The sequence below is a fragment of the Oculina patagonica genome, chromosome 10 (genome assembly GCF_052425735.1).
Source record: "Oculina patagonica isolate OP01 chromosome 10, crgOcupat, whole genome shotgun sequence".
Lineage (NCBI taxonomy): Eukaryota > Metazoa > Cnidaria > Anthozoa > Scleractinia > Oculinidae > Oculina > Oculina patagonica.
This window is the reverse complement of record NC_135767.1, coordinates 10,210,339-10,227,602: the sequence shown is the minus strand read 5'-3', so window position 1 is coordinate 10,227,602 and position 17,264 is coordinate 10,210,339. Positions and strand designations below refer to the sequence as shown.

The following is a 17,264-nucleotide window of genomic DNA, read 5'->3' as shown; positions in this document are numbered from 1 at the left end:
TTCCCGTCCTGTCGGCGTCTCACTCGCTCACTGGGTGTCTTTATAAGACTGATATAAGGAAACAAGTAATCTTGATCTTTGATAGAATCAAAACTATGTCACGGGTTTCTCAGGCTTCATCACTTGTATCAGCAGACTCCTTTTCGCATATACGTTTTGCATTTTACACCAATACCAAATTATGCTATATATAGATCAATCCAGTAGAATAATGTAAAATAACGGTTATAACCCGGTTATAGGCCCATCTAGCACATCTACCTGGAAACAAAAACATACATCCGGTTATACACTCTTTTTCTATAAGAATAGTATTTTTCCGGCCCAGGCTGAATATTCTTATTTTCTACCGATGTTAGGCTAAGAATATTCTTGTGAGTATTCTTAGGTTATAGCGTCCGCTTATTAACCCCCCCCCCCCCCCGCTATAAGCCCCCCCGTTTATAATCTATTAAAAACCACTTAAGAAGTTGTATAAGCCCAGGGCTTATAACCGGAATTTTACGATACGCTTTTCCTACCATAGGTCTGTTATATAAGAACGGGAAATTCTACCATTCCTAGGGTTTAGACTTAACTGCAGTCAAACCTCTCCCTACGGACACCCCTTTAATACGGCCACCTCTCCATTACGGACGATCCCCAATGTCCCAACAAAATTCTCATACATTTTCTTTAGAAAAAACCTCTATAATATGGACCCTCTGTAGTACGGACAACGGACACTAATTCGCGGCCCCAGGGAACAAATAAATATCAACTTAACCTCTTTTATTACGGACACTCCAAGCGATGATATTCTGTGTTCGTGATGCAATTTCTTATTTGTGGTTACAAAAACAACGACGTAACGCTTTATTCATCTTAGACGTTTTCTGACTTGTGCTATATATATAACAAGGCTATAAGTGCTAATTTTTACCTGCAGGATTGCGTTAAAACATTTCGAGTTATTTAATAAAGCTGTCAATGGAGTCCAAAGTGACGTCATAGTGGTGATCTCTATAATACGGACACTTCTCCAGTAGTATACGGACACTTTGCTCCGTCCCTTCGGTGTCCGTATTAGAGAGGTTCAACTGTATTGAAAAAGACCACCTCTTGCAAAAAATTTGTATTATTAGCAAGTAACAAGCGCCATTCCAAACATTTTAATACTGCAAGAGAACAGATAGCAGCTCCTGATCGTGATAATATTACGAAAAGGCGTAACGGTTGTTTACCCTTTGCAAAAAAAAAAAAGAATCCAGAAATTTCGAGAAGAATGGGTTACATTTGAAACTTAATAATAGAACCTGCCATTTCCATTGAACCGCGAAAAAATATATTCTTTAGTACGCGTACGTTTACGTAGACCGTTGAGACGAAACTCCCACAAAACGAAACTTTCTAGAAGCTATAAGAACACAGAAATGTGTGAAGTTTTTAACACTTTTATTCGCATTATTTATAACTTTTCGAAGGAAAAGCGATTTTTTCGATCAAGTTTCAGATCTATACAAACTCTTACATAGTACACTAGTTTGCTTTGGTTACCTCTACGCTAACATGCAAAACACCAAAAATAAACGAAAGTCGATGAAGCGCGAGAGCAAAGAGTTGTAAGTTTGTTTTGGTTGGCGTGCAAACATAATTTGCGGTGGGGGGTGTGACGGTAACAATTCTTTTAAAAGAGCTTTGGAACAGCTTTTATGGTTTTCAGATCCACGGTAACTCGACGACATAAAAGCTAAACTAAACTTATAGTCCGCGCCGGAAATGAACAGAACAAACTCCCCTACCTGCCTGCCTCTCCCCCCCCAGCCTTTTCAGTTTACTCTCTCGCGCAAGTTATGAAGAAGAACTAGAGACTTTGAATGCCTTATTCTTTGGGAGTGTTAAAATTCTTAAAGCCAACTGATTAACGTGATCAAATAAGGATTTTTTAATTTTTTTTCAGTTAAATGTATTTACCGTCAGCTCTTTTTTAATTCAATTATTTTATGTATTTTAAGCTAAAACATCTGATTTCGTTCTTTTAAGTTAAAAATGCTGTGACGTTGTCTCCCCTGTGAAGTTATTCCGGTGGTTTGACTGGCAGAAACTTCTAGATTTGTTCTTTTGCACTTTACAAATGACATAAAGGCTTCTCTAAAATCATTCTTTAAGAAGGTATACAACAAAGGATTAATGAGTGACACACCTACTCTAAGAAAATCAAATACCACCATAGACACTTCAGAAAAAAACGAAACGTTCATGTACAATTGAAATATGCTGATATACCACGTGACCCAAGATCCCGCGAAAAGTCCGAGCATAAGACTGAAAATCAAGAGAGCACGCAGCTGCCTGTGAGACGTACGAATGTTAATGGAGGATGTTGCGGCATCAAGACGCACGCTTTGTCGTTTGATCTTCTGAACTTGTCTGCGAATTGTGATAAACATCTTGCTGTAGACAACGACCATGCTAAAAAACGGTATTGCAAAACAGATCGTCAAACCGACGCAATTATAAACCAAGGACGAAGTGAATTTTGTTGCGTTCTTTGAGAAGTAACCGAACGGTAAAACCCAAGACAGTTGAATGAGGGCAACAAAAAGCGATATCGTCCAGATGCATGCTATAACTCGAAGTATTCTCTTGCCCGTGACAATGTTGATGTACCGCATGGGATGTAACACGCAAACATATCTTTCTCCTGTGATGGCAAGGATGTGGAACATTGTCGACACCGCAATAAAACGAAATACCACCGCTTGTGCGATACAGATATTTTCGTTGAGAATGGCGTTACATGCGATATAAAGCGGTATTCCACACAGTCCCATAAGAAGATCTGATGTAGCCAAACTTACAAGCAAAGTATTTGTTTTTGTTCGTAATTGTCTTCTTTTTCTGTACAGCACCAGTACCAACATATTCACACAAATAACAGCGATACACAGAACTATTAAACCGCCATCATAATCAGGCTCGAAGAAGTTTCTGAGCCGATCATGTGGCTCGTTATTGGAGCTGTTGAGGAAATGAGAAGAATTCGTTGTCATTTCTTGGTCGTCGCTCCTGCTAGGGAAGAAAAAGAAAACATCATGTTAGAACAGAACAAGTACAACATAAGGGTGCGGTTTTAATCAACATGCGCGACATACTCGGGCATTTCAAGAAGAATATCATGTAATTCGAAGAATATCTGTTTGGAAAGCCCGTTATCCCCTCAGATTTTCTTTAGCGAATGTCACCTCAACATTATAATTTTATGGGAAATATACACCTGTTGTTTTCGGAGAGGTAAAATTGTTGTTTAAGGTACGGGGAACGCCAGCTACGATTTTCGAAAAATTAACAGCAGCTTGCAAATTCGGGACGGGGTTATAAGATTTTGCTCCCCAAACGTTCTGCGTTTTCATTTTCAGCTAGAAAATCCGAAAAGATCGAGTTAACTGTGTTAGTTAACACAAACGTCCCCTAAAAACGCCCTCAACGAAACAGGAAACAATACAACGGCATTTCAAGACTTTGGACTTAGTTTTCTCGTACTCCTGTTAAATGACAGCCGCAAATCTGTTAGTTCTCGACTAAAACAAGTTCCATTTTTCTTACATTTACGTTTGCGTCCTATACTTGATCACTTATAATTTTTGTTGCCAATAAAGGTGCTTTTTGTAAAATGAGTTCCTAGGTAATCTTAAAATCGTTCGATCTATTTGAAATATATTGTAACACGTACGTGAAAGAAGGTAACCACTTTGAATTCGAGCTCTTACTGTGCTTAACAGAGCGGCGTTTATTTGCAGTTTTTGTAGCATGAAGCTATCCACGTATTACAACTCCGACTACCCACTCTGGATATGATGCCAGTCCATCGCTGGTGAGCTTCCACCCCCACCCCCCATCTCCCCAAACATTTCATCATATTTTCCTAACAGTTCGCAGATATCGCTTTTTTCTGGGTGTAGAGAGGCAGTGTGAGGGTAAAGACGGCGTCTTGAGCAAGAGCACAACACAGTGACACCGTACAGGACTCTGAATCTCCCGATCCTGACGGTTAGGCCACCGAGAATCTCAGGCTAATGACGCTATATTATGAATTGATAATAAACTATTTGATCCAAAGCATACAAGAAATGTAAAATCTAAATGAAAATGACATCTGTCTGATGGAAAGAGAGTCAGAACAAATCAGAAGGAAATAACAAAAGATGGCAAATGCCTTCCCACGCGCAGATTACAGTGAAAATAAAATCGAATATTCACGCAAAAGGCATTCGTGTTTTATACTGAAAAAAGGCTAATTGATGGTATGTTAATTACACTCAGGGCTGAAATTTGTTGTGAAAATGACATGTACTTTGCGAATCGCCCTTTGTTCAGTTCCAAGCCGGAACCAACAATGTCGGCATCACTTGACAACTCAGATAGATTGACGACTGCAGTGTTACATTATTTCAAAACAGGAAAAAGGAAGAATATTTTATAAACATGTTTATATTCTCAGTCGTGCAACACAGGAAGATTCACCCTCCACACCAAAATTGACGGTTTTTTTTAACTTAAAAGAGTGTATTGAACAATAATTTGTAAGCTGTTAGTCACAACACGTGTAACTAAGTAAAATAAATGAGTTCTGACAATTAAAGCTACGTATACACCCCTGGAACTAATACGAAAACGAAATGCATTCACTAAAAAATAAAAAGCCTTGGATAAAGTGTTATATAAGACACGGAAATAAACATAAGAACACTGAAATAGAACTCAAATTCACTTAAGAAAAGGCGTATTTGAGACACACTAGAAAAAAAGTACAAGTGGCGTTGAAAAGGCCGCCTTAAACGTCACTGAGGATAAATAATATATGGACAAATCTAAAATAAACGATAAAAAAGATGTTGAACTTTGATTGACAAACCTTGGACACTAGCTGCTACGTTTGTGAAGGAAATTTGCGGACTAGCTTCTTAATCTCAATTCAGCTTTTTTGTTTTACGTTCGACGTTGTCTGAGCTCAAGTCGAAAAATATGAACACCTTTAAGTGTTGTTGTTGTAGTAATAGCCTTACAGGATGACCGATAGCCAATCAGAAACAAGAACGTCTTGAAATAATTACAAGCTTTTGCCGATGGAAGTGAGGATTGAGGATAGGATAAATTTTATTCGCGATACAAATTGATTTTAAAAACTTTGGCGCATTATAAATAATAACACTGTAGAACAGAAACTGATCACGATTTTGTTTTTCTGCTCTAGTTTCTGTTAAGATAGCTGTTTCAAATCTCTACAATAAGAGACAATTAAATTCAAAAAAGCCATGAAAATGAGCAAAGCGAATAATGAGCTCAATAAACTCGTTAGTCGCGGAACAAAGAAACATACAAAATAAACAGGATGAGGAAAATCAAGTTGAAGTGAAGTCAAATGCTTCACCAGTACACAAACTACAGATTTTAAAATTGATAACAGTTGATAAAGAGATTGAAATATTTTTTCTTGCTTTAAGAGCGCAGAATGGTTTATCGTACTTTAACTAGGAATTACAGCCACGTTAATTGTATGCACAAACAGGTGCAGTCGAACAAAAAGTGGCAGTTTTTCAACAAAGGCAAATAAAATTACTTCCAGAAATGTTCGAAATAGTAATTGGCCGCGAAAATGTTTGAAATGTTCAGTGAAGTTTTTGAAAATCACCTCATGGATCTTTATTATTTTACTTTATTACCATCTTTATTATTTACTACACATTGATGATTTCGACATTGCTGATCCTAGCAGTATGCAGGACGCGTGTCACTTATCAACCTAGTAAATGGCCTAGTTCACAGCGAGTCTCACGTAGCTCAGTTGGTTAGAGCGCCCAACCGGTATCTGGGAGGCCATGGGTTCGATTCTCGTCGGGGACTCAGATTTTTTCTTTGTCCCACGCTCGTGTCATGTAGAATAATTTCTTCACTATTTATCACCGAGCTTAAAATCTACCATCTTTATTATTTACTGAAGTCAAACACTTCACCAGTACACAAAATTGAGGGTGAATTGCCGAACAATTTATAAAGCGATTTAGGTTTTTTTTTTTTTTTGCTGTAAAGAGCGCATAATAGTCATATATATTTTTGCTAGGAATTACAGCCACGTTAATTGCATGTGCAAACAGATGCATACGAACAAAAACTGGCAACATTAAAACAATGGCAAATAAAATTACTTGCAGAGTTGTCTTCAAAATAGTAATTGTCCGCGAAATGTTTGGATTATTCAGCGACGTTTCTTAAAATTATCGCATGAACTTTAGTATTTTAGACTTAAATCAGCTTAAATCGAATAAATCCAGATTAATTTCGATTAGGTTGCTAAAATTAATCATTTGTGTTGGTAGTTTTGAAATATACCGCAGTCACTGACTCGAGAGTATATGCAGTATTCTTTTTTGTTCATGTTATGTACGTATTCCATTGTTTCCTTCATAAAAAAAAAACAGCTTTGTCGAACTGAGCCGAATTTCTCGCCATTTGAACAAAGGCTTCAAACATTTTAAAAAATATTTATTACAAAATATTTTAAAACAGAGCATGGAAATACCAAAGAATTTCAATTCCTGTTATAAACGATTTTGTTTTATTTTTTTACGAAGACATACTTACAACAACAAGACCAACAGTAGTTTACATATTCTGGCATATTATCATGTCAATTATCTCCACTGATTCGGTAAAACCCGCTGTCAAATTAAAATTATTTATCCGGCTCCCCTTTTTAATAAAACTAAAAAAATTATACAACATAGCCCTGTCGGCTAAAATGGAGAAAAAGAAGTCCAACCGACTTCACGCTGAAACCTGTGTGTTTAAAGTGAAAAAATTGATATTTCCAAATTGAATAAAAATTCACGACACAAGACTGTACAAGTCTTCTTTTATGTTTGATGACGAAAGTTGTTTACATATTTCGTATGTCGCGAGCCAGAGCGCGGCCAAGTTGCACTCCCTTAATCGATAAACTCCCTTTTCATAAAATGATAGTTGCCGGTGAATACTTGAAGATTAGAGTAAAAATCCTGAAAAGGCGAAGGATTACGGAAACCGCCGCGACGTCAAATCTGCGTTAATCGTGACCTTAAACCTAAATCTACAAATGATATCCTACAACACTGTAAAAAAAATAGAAATATATATGTATATTCATTATGGGTGAATACTTTGTAGAGATAGTCTGTGGACATACGAACATGACGTGGGTTAATATGAATTTGGAACATTCACTGGAGTTGATAAAGAACTAATTGTCGCTGATTTCCCCGCGGGGGGAAGGGGTGGTACTTGTTGTAGTAAACTACGTATATGGGTTTGTCCGCCTGAGAGAACCTTTTCCGAATGGAGGTATATACAAGAGTAGGGATTTAACGAGCTGACTGAGAATAGAAAAGGGCAGGGAAAGCTCTCATTTAGGTATTTACAAGAGCTTTTCATAATATCTCAAATAGACACACTAAAGTACTCAGGTGAAAACTCAGTTTAGAAAAGGAATGCAGTTGATATGTGAAAAGGGCTACCATTCTCCATGGAACGAAAGGGTTGCTTTTACTGTCAAAAATGGTGAATAAAAGGGTAAAGGATTGGACCTCGGGCAGAGCCTTCCCGTATATAAACTTCGTCGACTTACCACCGCCCCGCGGAGAAAAAGAAAAAGCTCTTACTTTTACAAGATTCGTTCATTTGCGAGCCTGAAGCGACCAAGTATATACCCACTTTAAGACGAGAAATCTACTATTTCGAAATAAATTGATCCTCTTTCTCTGGTTGTTGGTCATGACGGCAAATGAGGTTGACTTACACCACGACAAGGTTGAGGGTCGGAAACCGCTGTGCAGCTCACTGCTTTATCAAATAGCCTTGCTTCTCACCCTACCCAGAACTTCACAAAAAGTACATAGCATGGAACAAATATGAAGATCCGTTCTCAAATTCTAAAATACATGCATTTGGACAGGACATACTGCTTGCTTACAGGTTGGTTTTACTAATACATTATGATATGTTAAGCTTTACATTGACTGCAAGAGCTCGGTGTTTATCAAGCGGAACTCGCGAAGACATCGCAACAGAAATTAACTTGAACGAAGAGTGGAATGGGTATAGGGGTTTTTACAGATTCATGTAATAGCATATCTTGGTACTGGAATATGCTTTTCCCTTAATGAAGATAAAAAAAAAGATACGAACTTAATAAGCTTACTGTTGACGGAGAATGCTACAGCCTTCCAGATGGTAAGTCAGTAATTTGATAGACAATTCGACGTTTTTTTCCTTAATACCCTTTAAAAATTCCCTGAGGCACTATGATATTTCCGTTATGTTATTAGGAGACGATAGAGCGACTAACGGTGTCTTCCATCACAAAATAAAACAACAATTACTTAGGGAATGCCTTTATAAAGATAGTTCTTTTTTTCCCGAGGAGAAGAAATTTTTTCGATTCTACACTGGCGGATATGTTCACCATAAAATCAGTTAACAGATATCGTGGATTATCAAGTGTTGACTGTAATGAAAACTAACGTGACAGCGTCCAGTATTACCAGCAGGGAACTTTATGACTTTCTTTCTGTATCATTTCTAGTTAAGAGAGTCACCAGAGTGGCATTATTCGATTGTGACGCGGAAAGTCAGCCTGAGCGCGCGCCACATGAATTACTTTTCGCGCGCGCAGTCAATTGGACTAAAATGTCTTTCATTGGCGGCTAGCCTTTTGAGCAGGTGGTTAAGCCATAGACCTTTAATAAAGAAGGTTTAATAAAAAATTGAAGGGGAACTTAATACCGTTTTTACGGTATAAACTTGCGTTCACACTTATATTACTTTAGACGCCGAACGTTGAGACAAATTCAGGCACGCGCGTCGTACCCTCTTAAAAAAAAAAAAAAACCCCGGCGTTAAAAAAAAATTTTTAAAAAAAAAAAAAAAAAAAAAAAACCCAAAAATTTTAAAAAAAAAAAAAAAAAAAAAAAACAAAATACCACTCGAAAACGTTGCATAACTATAATATTCTTTTCACATGGGTCGCGCGTAAAAAAGGTAGTCGCAATTTTTACGTAATGACAAAGAGACGCAAGTTTTCAACGTATGCCGACTTACGACATAAGAAAGGACTTGTGCGCCCTTGCGTTGACCTGCGAAACTTCGTTACTTTGTTCGAAGACAAATTTCCACACAAGTGAAAACATTGGGCACCCGAAACAAGTAAACGCAAGTCTTGTTATTTATTTTGATGATAAGCTCAAAAGTGACAGATTGTAAAATATAATCTACTGCACCTAGAATTTTTGTATGTTGCTTTAAGAGGCGTTACCATGGCAACCAAGTACAGTCGAAGCTCTCTTAACGGACACTCTCGTAAGGCGCTCCCGGTCCCTCTGCCCGCTCCCAACTCTTCCTCGCGGACTCCCGTGCGGCCGGGCACTTTCTACGACTCTCCCGTAGCGGCCCCCCTCTCCTGTCATTTCAATCGCCTTTCGTCACTGATTGAACATCAGTGGTGTGTCCGTCCGCCGGCTGGCCGGCCTCCGTGCGGCCTCCCGCCTCGCCCTCCCGGCCCCAACGCGTCCCGGGGGCCGCCGAGCACGTAATAAATCGACTACAAAACAGAAAAAGTTGAGTTCGAAAACTCCGAAAACCGACAGCAAGTGAAAACAGATCTTCGACAGAAAATTAAGCTCAACGTATTCAGCAGAACCGATGTTACATTATTACTGCGCGACTACTCCAACCAAGGCCATCTGAAAAAATCTGGGCAAGTGGGATGAGCCTTGTATGTTAACAATTGATTTCTCACAGTGGATCTAGACCAGCTGCTGCTATCGAGCAATAAATTTGTGATCATTTTTATTATTTTAAATACAAACACTATTGTTCAATTTGTGGGATTTGCTTGGGTGGCCTTGGTTGGAGTAGTCATACTGTAATATATGAAGAATGACTTTCAGAAGGAATATTACGTTCAGCTCCGCGATTATTTCGTATCTTCTTTGTCAACCAACATAGTTTCTCTTGATTTCTTATGATAAAGACAAACTTAGAGGACATTGAGCGGTGAATGTTAACGATGAAATATTTATCTCGCTCGCCTTCTCTTTCATTTTCCATGGAAGGCATATAAAAAGTTACCTTTTCTGTCAAAGGGGTAAGTATTTGGGACTCCCCCCCCGCCTCCCCCTGACTTTGAGATGTTCTTGCATTGTTACCGTTCCCCCCCCCCCTCCCCCTGACTTTGAGATGTTCTTCCATTGTTACCGTTAAACCATTTCTGGTTGAAGTTTTTAATTTGATCCCTATTATCTTTATATAGGCAGAAACGTTCGTATCATTTTGGAGTTGTTTCGCCTTATTGATGTTCACGATGAAATGGCTCTTAACGATGTTCAGTTCTGGGCGTTCATGAAGACAGCTACTGACCTGAACACAAATCAAATCTACAAAGTGTTCGACATGTTAGATGTGGATGGATCAGGGGCCATGGACTTTGATGAATTCTATCTTCTCATCTGTATTCTTATCGCTGTTCAAGATAAAGCGGAAAAAAATTTCATCTATCGCCATTCGCGCGCCGTATTTGACCTTCTGGATGAAGACAGTAGTGGAAATATTTCCGCTTATGAGTTTGAAACATTTGGGTTTCTATTCAACTTGCAAGGAGAAGCCATTCAAACAATCTTCAGGGAATTTGACGTTTCTGGTGACCAGGTTTGAACATAACTCTTTTATTCTGAGCCAGGAAACACTCATAATAGGCCGTTGTCACAGTGATGACACTTTTGTCGCCTTTCAACTAATGGAAATTTTCCTTTTCTGGAGAAATGAGGAATCACTTTTTTCCAAAGATGGTTACAGCCTCTCTATTTTTCTTGCTCTCAGTTCCCCGCCCCGTCGCGCTCCTGGGTCACATTTGCGTGTTCGTCCAGCTCTCTCGCCGCGTTTTTAAAACGATCGAATAAAAATACGAGAAAATAGAGGGATGTAAACAGTCGAGTCTCAATCTTCCTTGCACTCACAACTCAACGCTCTCGAGCTCAATTATGTTTATTTTCCATGTTGTTGCCTAAGGGTGGCCAGTAGATTGTTCTCCTCTATTCCCGTTTCATTCAACATTTTTCAAACATTTTAATTGATATTTTTGCTTTCAGGAGCTCGACTACTCAGAGTTTAAAATGTTTGCGATGGCATGCATTGACCGACAGTCTGAGATTGAATCCAGCAAAGAAAATAAATCGAATGTTTTATTCGAGTCTGTTGGAAGACTTTGTAGATCCTGTTGTATAATGTAGTAAAAAAGTGGTGATCACTCTTTGTCGTCTTTATTAAAAGCCAGCTGATCAGGCGTCTGTAGTTTTGATCATTTTAATGACCATCATTGTAGTACAATTCGCACCCAAAATTTGTCCCTTTATGATATAGCGTTCTGAAACATAACGATATACATCGATCACCTAAACCAATCCAATTGATAAGTGAATACCAGGTTGAGGTAAGCTGCCATGATGTCAGTTAAAGTTTGGCTGCCCTTGGATAGAGGGGGCTCCGGCCCGCGCAGGGGAAGTGTAGCTAGCCTGCGTAGCTGGCGGGATTCGCGACCGAGTGCGAGTATGTGCTCCGATGCGCGTGCTTTAAGCGGGCGAAGCCGCGATGCGTGAGCGGCGATCACTCGCGGCTCCGCGGTTCCTTCTCTCTTTTTTCACGCGCACTCGATCGTGAATCCCGCCAGCTACGCAGGCTAAAGTGTAGCGTGCTTGGCTGTTTAGAGCTGTTTAATTTGCAGGTATGTTTTCCCAACTCCAGTCACACATCCATTTATAAATTGACTGTAACTATAAGAACTAATTACAAAAATTATTTTATGGCGACAAATTTAGAGACATTATCTTTCAGAAGGATTTTTATTCGCATGCTTCGATGATCCTAGTGCTTAGACTGATCAATCTCCCGGTACTATGAAACCAGGCCTTAAACATCAATTACAGTTCGTGTAGGTCCCTTCCGCGCTCTGCGCTCGTGAATAGCTCGTGTATTGCTCGTGTACGCTCTGACCTGCTAAACTCGCCTGTTCTACAGGCGAAACTAGAAGCGTTCTGAGCATGGTTAAAAGGAACCATGCCACTGTATTTTAAGTTATTTTTCTGATTTCACTTAAATTGAAAAAATCTTATTAGTTTTCTAACGTAGAAAAATATCAACAGAGTACTAAAAACCCGAAAATAAACAGGGAGGATTTCAACTGACGAGGATTAAAATGGATTACGACGATTACGAATGACAATCTTGGAAAATATTGTCAATTTTTCAGGATGTGTTGTCCATGACCTAACTCCTTAAAAGAACGCGCAAAAATAACAGAAGTAATAAATCTAATTTTCACATAAAACTGGTAAGAAACCTTGCACAAATGAAACCACGAATTAGAAGCATCTATACATTTAGGTTAGGTCAGATCCCTGGCCCGAACAGCTGCAGTGCTTGAATTCAATACTTTTGTCTTATTTGACTCATTCTATCACCGCTTTTGTCTACAAAGTTACTGCGAACAATCGTTGATGGCACCGAAGTACAAGAAAAACACTTTATTTACCCTTTTGGTAAAAGATTCTTCTGCTTAGGGTTTTTTTTTAACGCTTTAAAAAGCGACATAGTTTCATGACATTTCGTGCAGTGCAATCGTTAAATACCTAACAGGCGCGATCAGTACTAGAAGGCATCTGTAATTTGCGCTGAGGCGAAAAGTGATTATCAGAAAAAATAATTTGCATTAAAAAATGTTTCACTTTTCAACAAAATCGCCTTTCTGCAAGTGGTCATAAATTGTGACAAAAAATTAAAATTTAGTAATTTAAAATTTGCCTTTTTTGTCGCACTTATTTAATTTTATTGCAGTTTGATTTATATTATGTTCGTTCAAAAAACCCGGCCTTGTATTTCTAAATATTGTTTTTGCTAATGTTTGAGGTTGAAACAAAAAAGCGGTTGTCGAACTAAATCACCGTCTTGAGATTCTGGGTTTTTTTTAATTGTCAGAAAAGAAACTGGCCAAGATTGAACTAAATAATCGATAAAAAAAATTAAACCTGTGGGCAAGAGAGTATATTATTGCGATCAGAAAGGGTCCAGCAAAACGAAGTGGCTTTTCAAGAGCGATAAGATAATGGAAATGTAAGGCTATGAAATGTTGTGCCACATCGCTATTGTTTTGTAAGGAAATTAAGTAGACTTGAACAGGCAGATTTCTAAGCCCATCACTCAGCTAAGAAAGGTGCAATCACATACAATATAAGCTTTTAACACTGAAACAGACACATTTCCGTTTAAGCCATTAACTTTTCAAAAGCTGAAAACCTGGCTGGGCATTGAAAACTGAATTAATTAGAACTTACCCGATTCATAGCTCGATCGTAATCAAGTACTATTTGTGTTAGCACTTTAGCAATTCCCGAGAGAATATTAGTCTTTATTAACTTCGATTATAAAAGCGATTGTTTACATAAGTGGCTACACCTCCGTACTGCTAGGTCATTGGTCGAGTCAAATTAATAACTGCAAGGAAAGCGCTTGTTATGACGAACAGTATCTAACAGTTTTATCGATAAGATTTTAACGCCATTCGTAAGCAAGAACACTGAACGATCATGAAGTCGAACAACTCAACACCAGAGAAAAACGGCAAGGCTGTCTTACCACCCAATGGCTACTTTGACGTCAACTACGACTCGTGCTTAATCAGTCTTAGCATTTTGATTATCGCCATAAACTTACTGGTGCTTGTACTGTTCGTAAAAAGACGGCCATTAAGGACGAAAACCAACTTGCTTCTCGTTAGCTTGAGCGTGTCTGATCTGATGATGGGGCTTCTAGGTATCCCTATGAACACTGCTTGCAATGCACTGGTCGGGTACAAGAGTTTCTCTGGACTGTGTATAACGTCTGCTGCTGTGTACAGGTTCATTGCCGTGTCAACTATATTTCATATTCTGATAATCACCGGCGAAAGGTACGTGTCTGTCATCTATCCGTTCAGATACATGCTCATTGTAACCAAAAGGAGAATTGTACTCCTTATAACTTCAGTGTGGTTCTTTTCGTTATTCATGGCGCTGATACAGCTGGCGTGGCAGGAATTTGATCATTTCACTTCCAGAAATCCCACCAAGTTACGCTGGGGTCTTATCTACAACATCGTTGGTATTGTTGTGTGTTTGCTGGTTCCTTTAGTCCTAATGCTGTTCTTTTACGCGCGAATGTTTAAAGTTATTCGTCACCAAGCGAAGCAAATCAGAAAACTGAACAATATTCAAGAATCCCGTGGCAGTGGAAAGCATCTAGTGGCTGAAAAACGCGCCATAACTATCTTCGCTCTGATGCTCGGCATATTCACTTGTTGCTGGTCTACTTGGTACATAGGTCTCCTGCAGGATTACCTCAGCAGGGACGTTTTCTACGCTATTCCCTCTGTTTGGCTTTTGGTGTTCGACTTTTTGCGATTTTCCACTTCGTTCATCAATCCTATGCTTTACACGTTCTTGAAACAAGATTTCCGTCGTGAATTGCACTTGATGATTCCGTCACGGTGTCTCAAGAAGTATGAGCGAGGTGATCAACTTACAATGGAATCGATGGTCTGACACAAATGAAAAGAAACACAGTCAAGCTTTACAAGATCTTTATTATACTCTTAAGCCGGCTGTAAACCTTAAAATTATATCAAGAAAGCTAAGCCTGAAAATAGCACGGTTCAAAACAACACTTGTAAATAGGCTAATGGTGCCGAGTATAGCTTGGGTAGCGCGGCGATTGCAAACACTGTATTATGTATGCCATTCGCATTTATTCGTCAAAAATCCTTTGTTTGGTGAAGAATTATCCTTTGCCTTGTTTTGAAGTTCGAAATGGATTTGTAGATATGACTCTGACCGACGAACAATTAAGACAAAAATTAATCAACTTTTATAGAACTTAAAGTTCAATCATATAATCTAGATCGGCTTAGCGTGTCCACTGACTTGCAAATCAATAAACACAAGAAAATTGCTTGTAGGAAAATAGGAAACGATTAACGTCTGTGTTTGAACAACTTGTACTTTTTAATATTAGTCTTTCTTTGAGGTGGTACCTTTCGTTCGTTTAAGACGTGTAACAGTACCCATCGTATTTGTGTTGGTTAGGAGTAGTTATATTTTCACCATTTGAGCACTAGCTCGATCGAGTGAAGTAATTGTTGTAGTTAAATGTTCAACAGAAGAAAAAAGTAATTGAAAATTTTTAGTTTACAAAATAAACAAGCAAGTGATTAAATGGAAATTTTTTTGCCGTGTATTGTATGCTCATGTTCATTGGTGCGGTGGAGGCGGATTAGCTTGTCCAACAAGGTAACTATGAAGTAAACCTTGAAAAAACAAACGCAAACCGCGCAATCAAAAGCGACTGAATAAATACGAATACTACAAGAAAAGCAAATTACTCTCGAAATTGAGTTGTATTCAGAGTGCTAAAGAATATATTTTCTTTCTCATGTCAGTTTCACGTTCAGCGGCCGGCTTAATAAGTTGATCACATCAAAGGATTACATTTATTTTGTTCAACCTACGGCAGTTATTTAGTAACTTTTATAGTTTTCCATACTAGCTACTAAACGCATATAATCCTTTTGATTTTTCAGTCACAATTGCTTAATTAAAATTTGTAGCGAAATTTCCATAACTTCAGAAAACTTGCATTGGGGGGTCAGGGGGGGGGGATACTCGCGATTAAAATAACTTGAAGGAAAGAAGGATTTTTTCGGGGTAGTAGTTAGCCGTTTTTGAATTCTAAGTATTTTACGCAGAATTTATTTAGGTAGTAAGATTCTGCAAGGTATTTTAGGGTGTTAAAATTAAAGCTAAATTATTTTGCTCAAAATAATTCTATCGACGAGATTCATGAACAAAGACGAGCTTATCTTATTATCTTAACATTTTCTCGGCATTTTGTTGGTTCATAAATAAACTGCGTAGAATTTGAGACTGTTATAGCGAGATTTTTTGCTTAGTTTGGCCATGGGGATCTTTTCTGTTTATTAAATCATGGCTTAAGTCCCGAGTCCCCCCCCCCCCCCCCCCCGGGCATGTATATTGGCTTTGCCGTTCTTTTATTACCACTTTTCAATAAAGTGCCGATCACATTGAGACTTTGCACCTTAACGACGTACTAAGTGTTTGAAGAGACTGCTCATTAGTGAAGACAGCTGACTCTGTATGTCTTCACAGATAGAGCGCGCTTACTATTCAACAAACAATATTCGGCCAAAAGGGAGGCGTTTTGAAAGGTTGCCAAGACATAGAATTCCACACGGAATCATTAGCGGCTAAAAACTACAACAAGACTACCGTTGCTAATTGCTTCATAAAGTTGCGATCCCTTAGCATGTTAATTAAACACTGATGAGAAACAAAATTTGGCCTAGATGCACATTTTGTAGTAATGATTTGGAATGATTGCATCTTCTCATTCCCCAATTTTCGATTTACAGAAATTCGAGGTTATTATTCTTGGCTGGCTTTTATTAATTGGTTCGGTAGTAAGAAAAAAATCATCATTCATCATGTTCATTCATCATGTTCATTCGCGCGAGTTATTGAAATAGTCAAATTTAACAAATTATACAGTTTATTTGACATTTCTGCTCGAATTTTCCGTATATTTATTAAGTATAGCGCAGCTCGTGACAATATCCAATCTGTTCATTATCATGATCTTCAAACATGATAGTTCTTTTTTATACCCGTCAAGAAGGTCTGACTCGGTTGGCTGCAAAAATATAAAATATTTATTATACTACTCTAACGAGTATGGATTTACCACCGAACTACAGTGAAATCCCGACTTCTCGAACCTCTAAGGGAAACGAAAATTTTTTTCCCCCCTCCCGGAAAATTTAGGTGCAGTGTTCAAATGAGGGAAGGAAAACGACTTTTAGCTCGAGTTATCGGGATTTCACAGTATTAAGTTAACTTAGCCCCTTCTTCCGCGAGCATATGATAATTTGATTATTTAGAAGCTACAGTTTCTTTATGAAAAAAGCATACAAAAACTGTACAAGTACACTGCATAGTAATTGTTATTATTTTTAATATAAGCCGAGCAACAATAAGCTTCTCACGGAAGTTAACAACGCCGCTCAAAAGGCGTTAATGTTTTTATTTTTTGGAGCGCAGAGGGAGGAGAACTATTGAAAGGGATTTCACTTTTCACATAGTGTTGTAGAGTTTATA

General features: G+C 38.3%; 3 protein-coding genes across 3 annotated transcripts; 2 read left to right on the top strand and 1 right to left on the bottom strand.

Annotated features, from left to right (window-relative positions):
* Window positions 1–1,589: 1,589 nt before the first annotated feature.
* On the bottom strand, window positions 1,590–4,977 carry LOC144628952 (histamine H2 receptor-like). Its single transcript, XM_078487075.1, has 2 exons — window positions 4,895–4,977; window positions 1,590–3,048 (listed from the first exon to the last, which is right to left on the bottom strand). The coding sequence occupies exon 2, from the start codon at window positions 3,030–3,032 to the stop codon at window positions 1,995–1,997; it is 1,038 nt and encodes a 345-aa protein (XP_078343201.1). The 5' UTR covers window positions 3,033–3,048; window positions 4,895–4,977; the 3' UTR covers window positions 1,590–1,994.
* Window positions 4,978–7,849: 2,872 nt separating this feature from the next.
* On the top strand, window positions 7,850–11,350 carry LOC144628250 (EF-hand calcium-binding domain-containing protein 9-like). The gene is made up of 3 exons (XM_078486319.1): window positions 7,850–7,986; window positions 10,322–10,716; window positions 11,157–11,350. Exons 1-3 carry the CDS (start codon window positions 7,923–7,925, stop codon window positions 11,295–11,297), a joined length of 600 nt encoding a protein of 199 aa, XP_078342445.1. The 5' UTR covers window positions 7,850–7,922; the 3' UTR covers window positions 11,298–11,350.
* A 2,122-nt stretch (window positions 11,351–13,472) lies between these two features.
* LOC144628039 (histamine H2 receptor-like) lies at window positions 13,473–15,315 on the top strand. The gene has a single exon (XM_078486092.1). The coding sequence runs from the start codon at window positions 13,647–13,649 to the stop codon at window positions 14,637–14,639; it is 993 nt and encodes a 330-aa protein (XP_078342218.1). The 5' UTR covers window positions 13,473–13,646; the 3' UTR covers window positions 14,640–15,315.
* The last annotated feature ends 1,949 nt before the right edge of the window (window positions 15,316–17,264 follow it).

Coding starts and splice junctions, on each gene's coding strand:
- LOC144628250 (XM_078486319.1), top strand. CDS start 7,923: ATGAAGATCCGTTCTCAAATTCTAAAATACATGCATTTGGACAGGACA. Junction 7,987..10,321: donor GACATACTGCTTGCTTACAG/GTTGGTTTTACT, acceptor ATCTTTATATAG/GCAGAAACGTTCGTATCATT. Junction 10,717..11,156: donor TTGACGTTTCTGGTGACCAG/GTTTGAACATAA, acceptor TTTTGCTTTCAG/GAGCTCGACTACTCAGAGTT.
- LOC144628952 (XM_078487075.1), bottom strand. CDS start 3,032: ATGACAACGAATTCTTCTCATTTCCTCAACAGCTCCAATAACGAGCCA.
- LOC144628039 (XM_078486092.1), top strand. CDS start 13,647: ATGAAGTCGAACAACTCAACACCAGAGAAAAACGGCAAGGCTGTCTTA.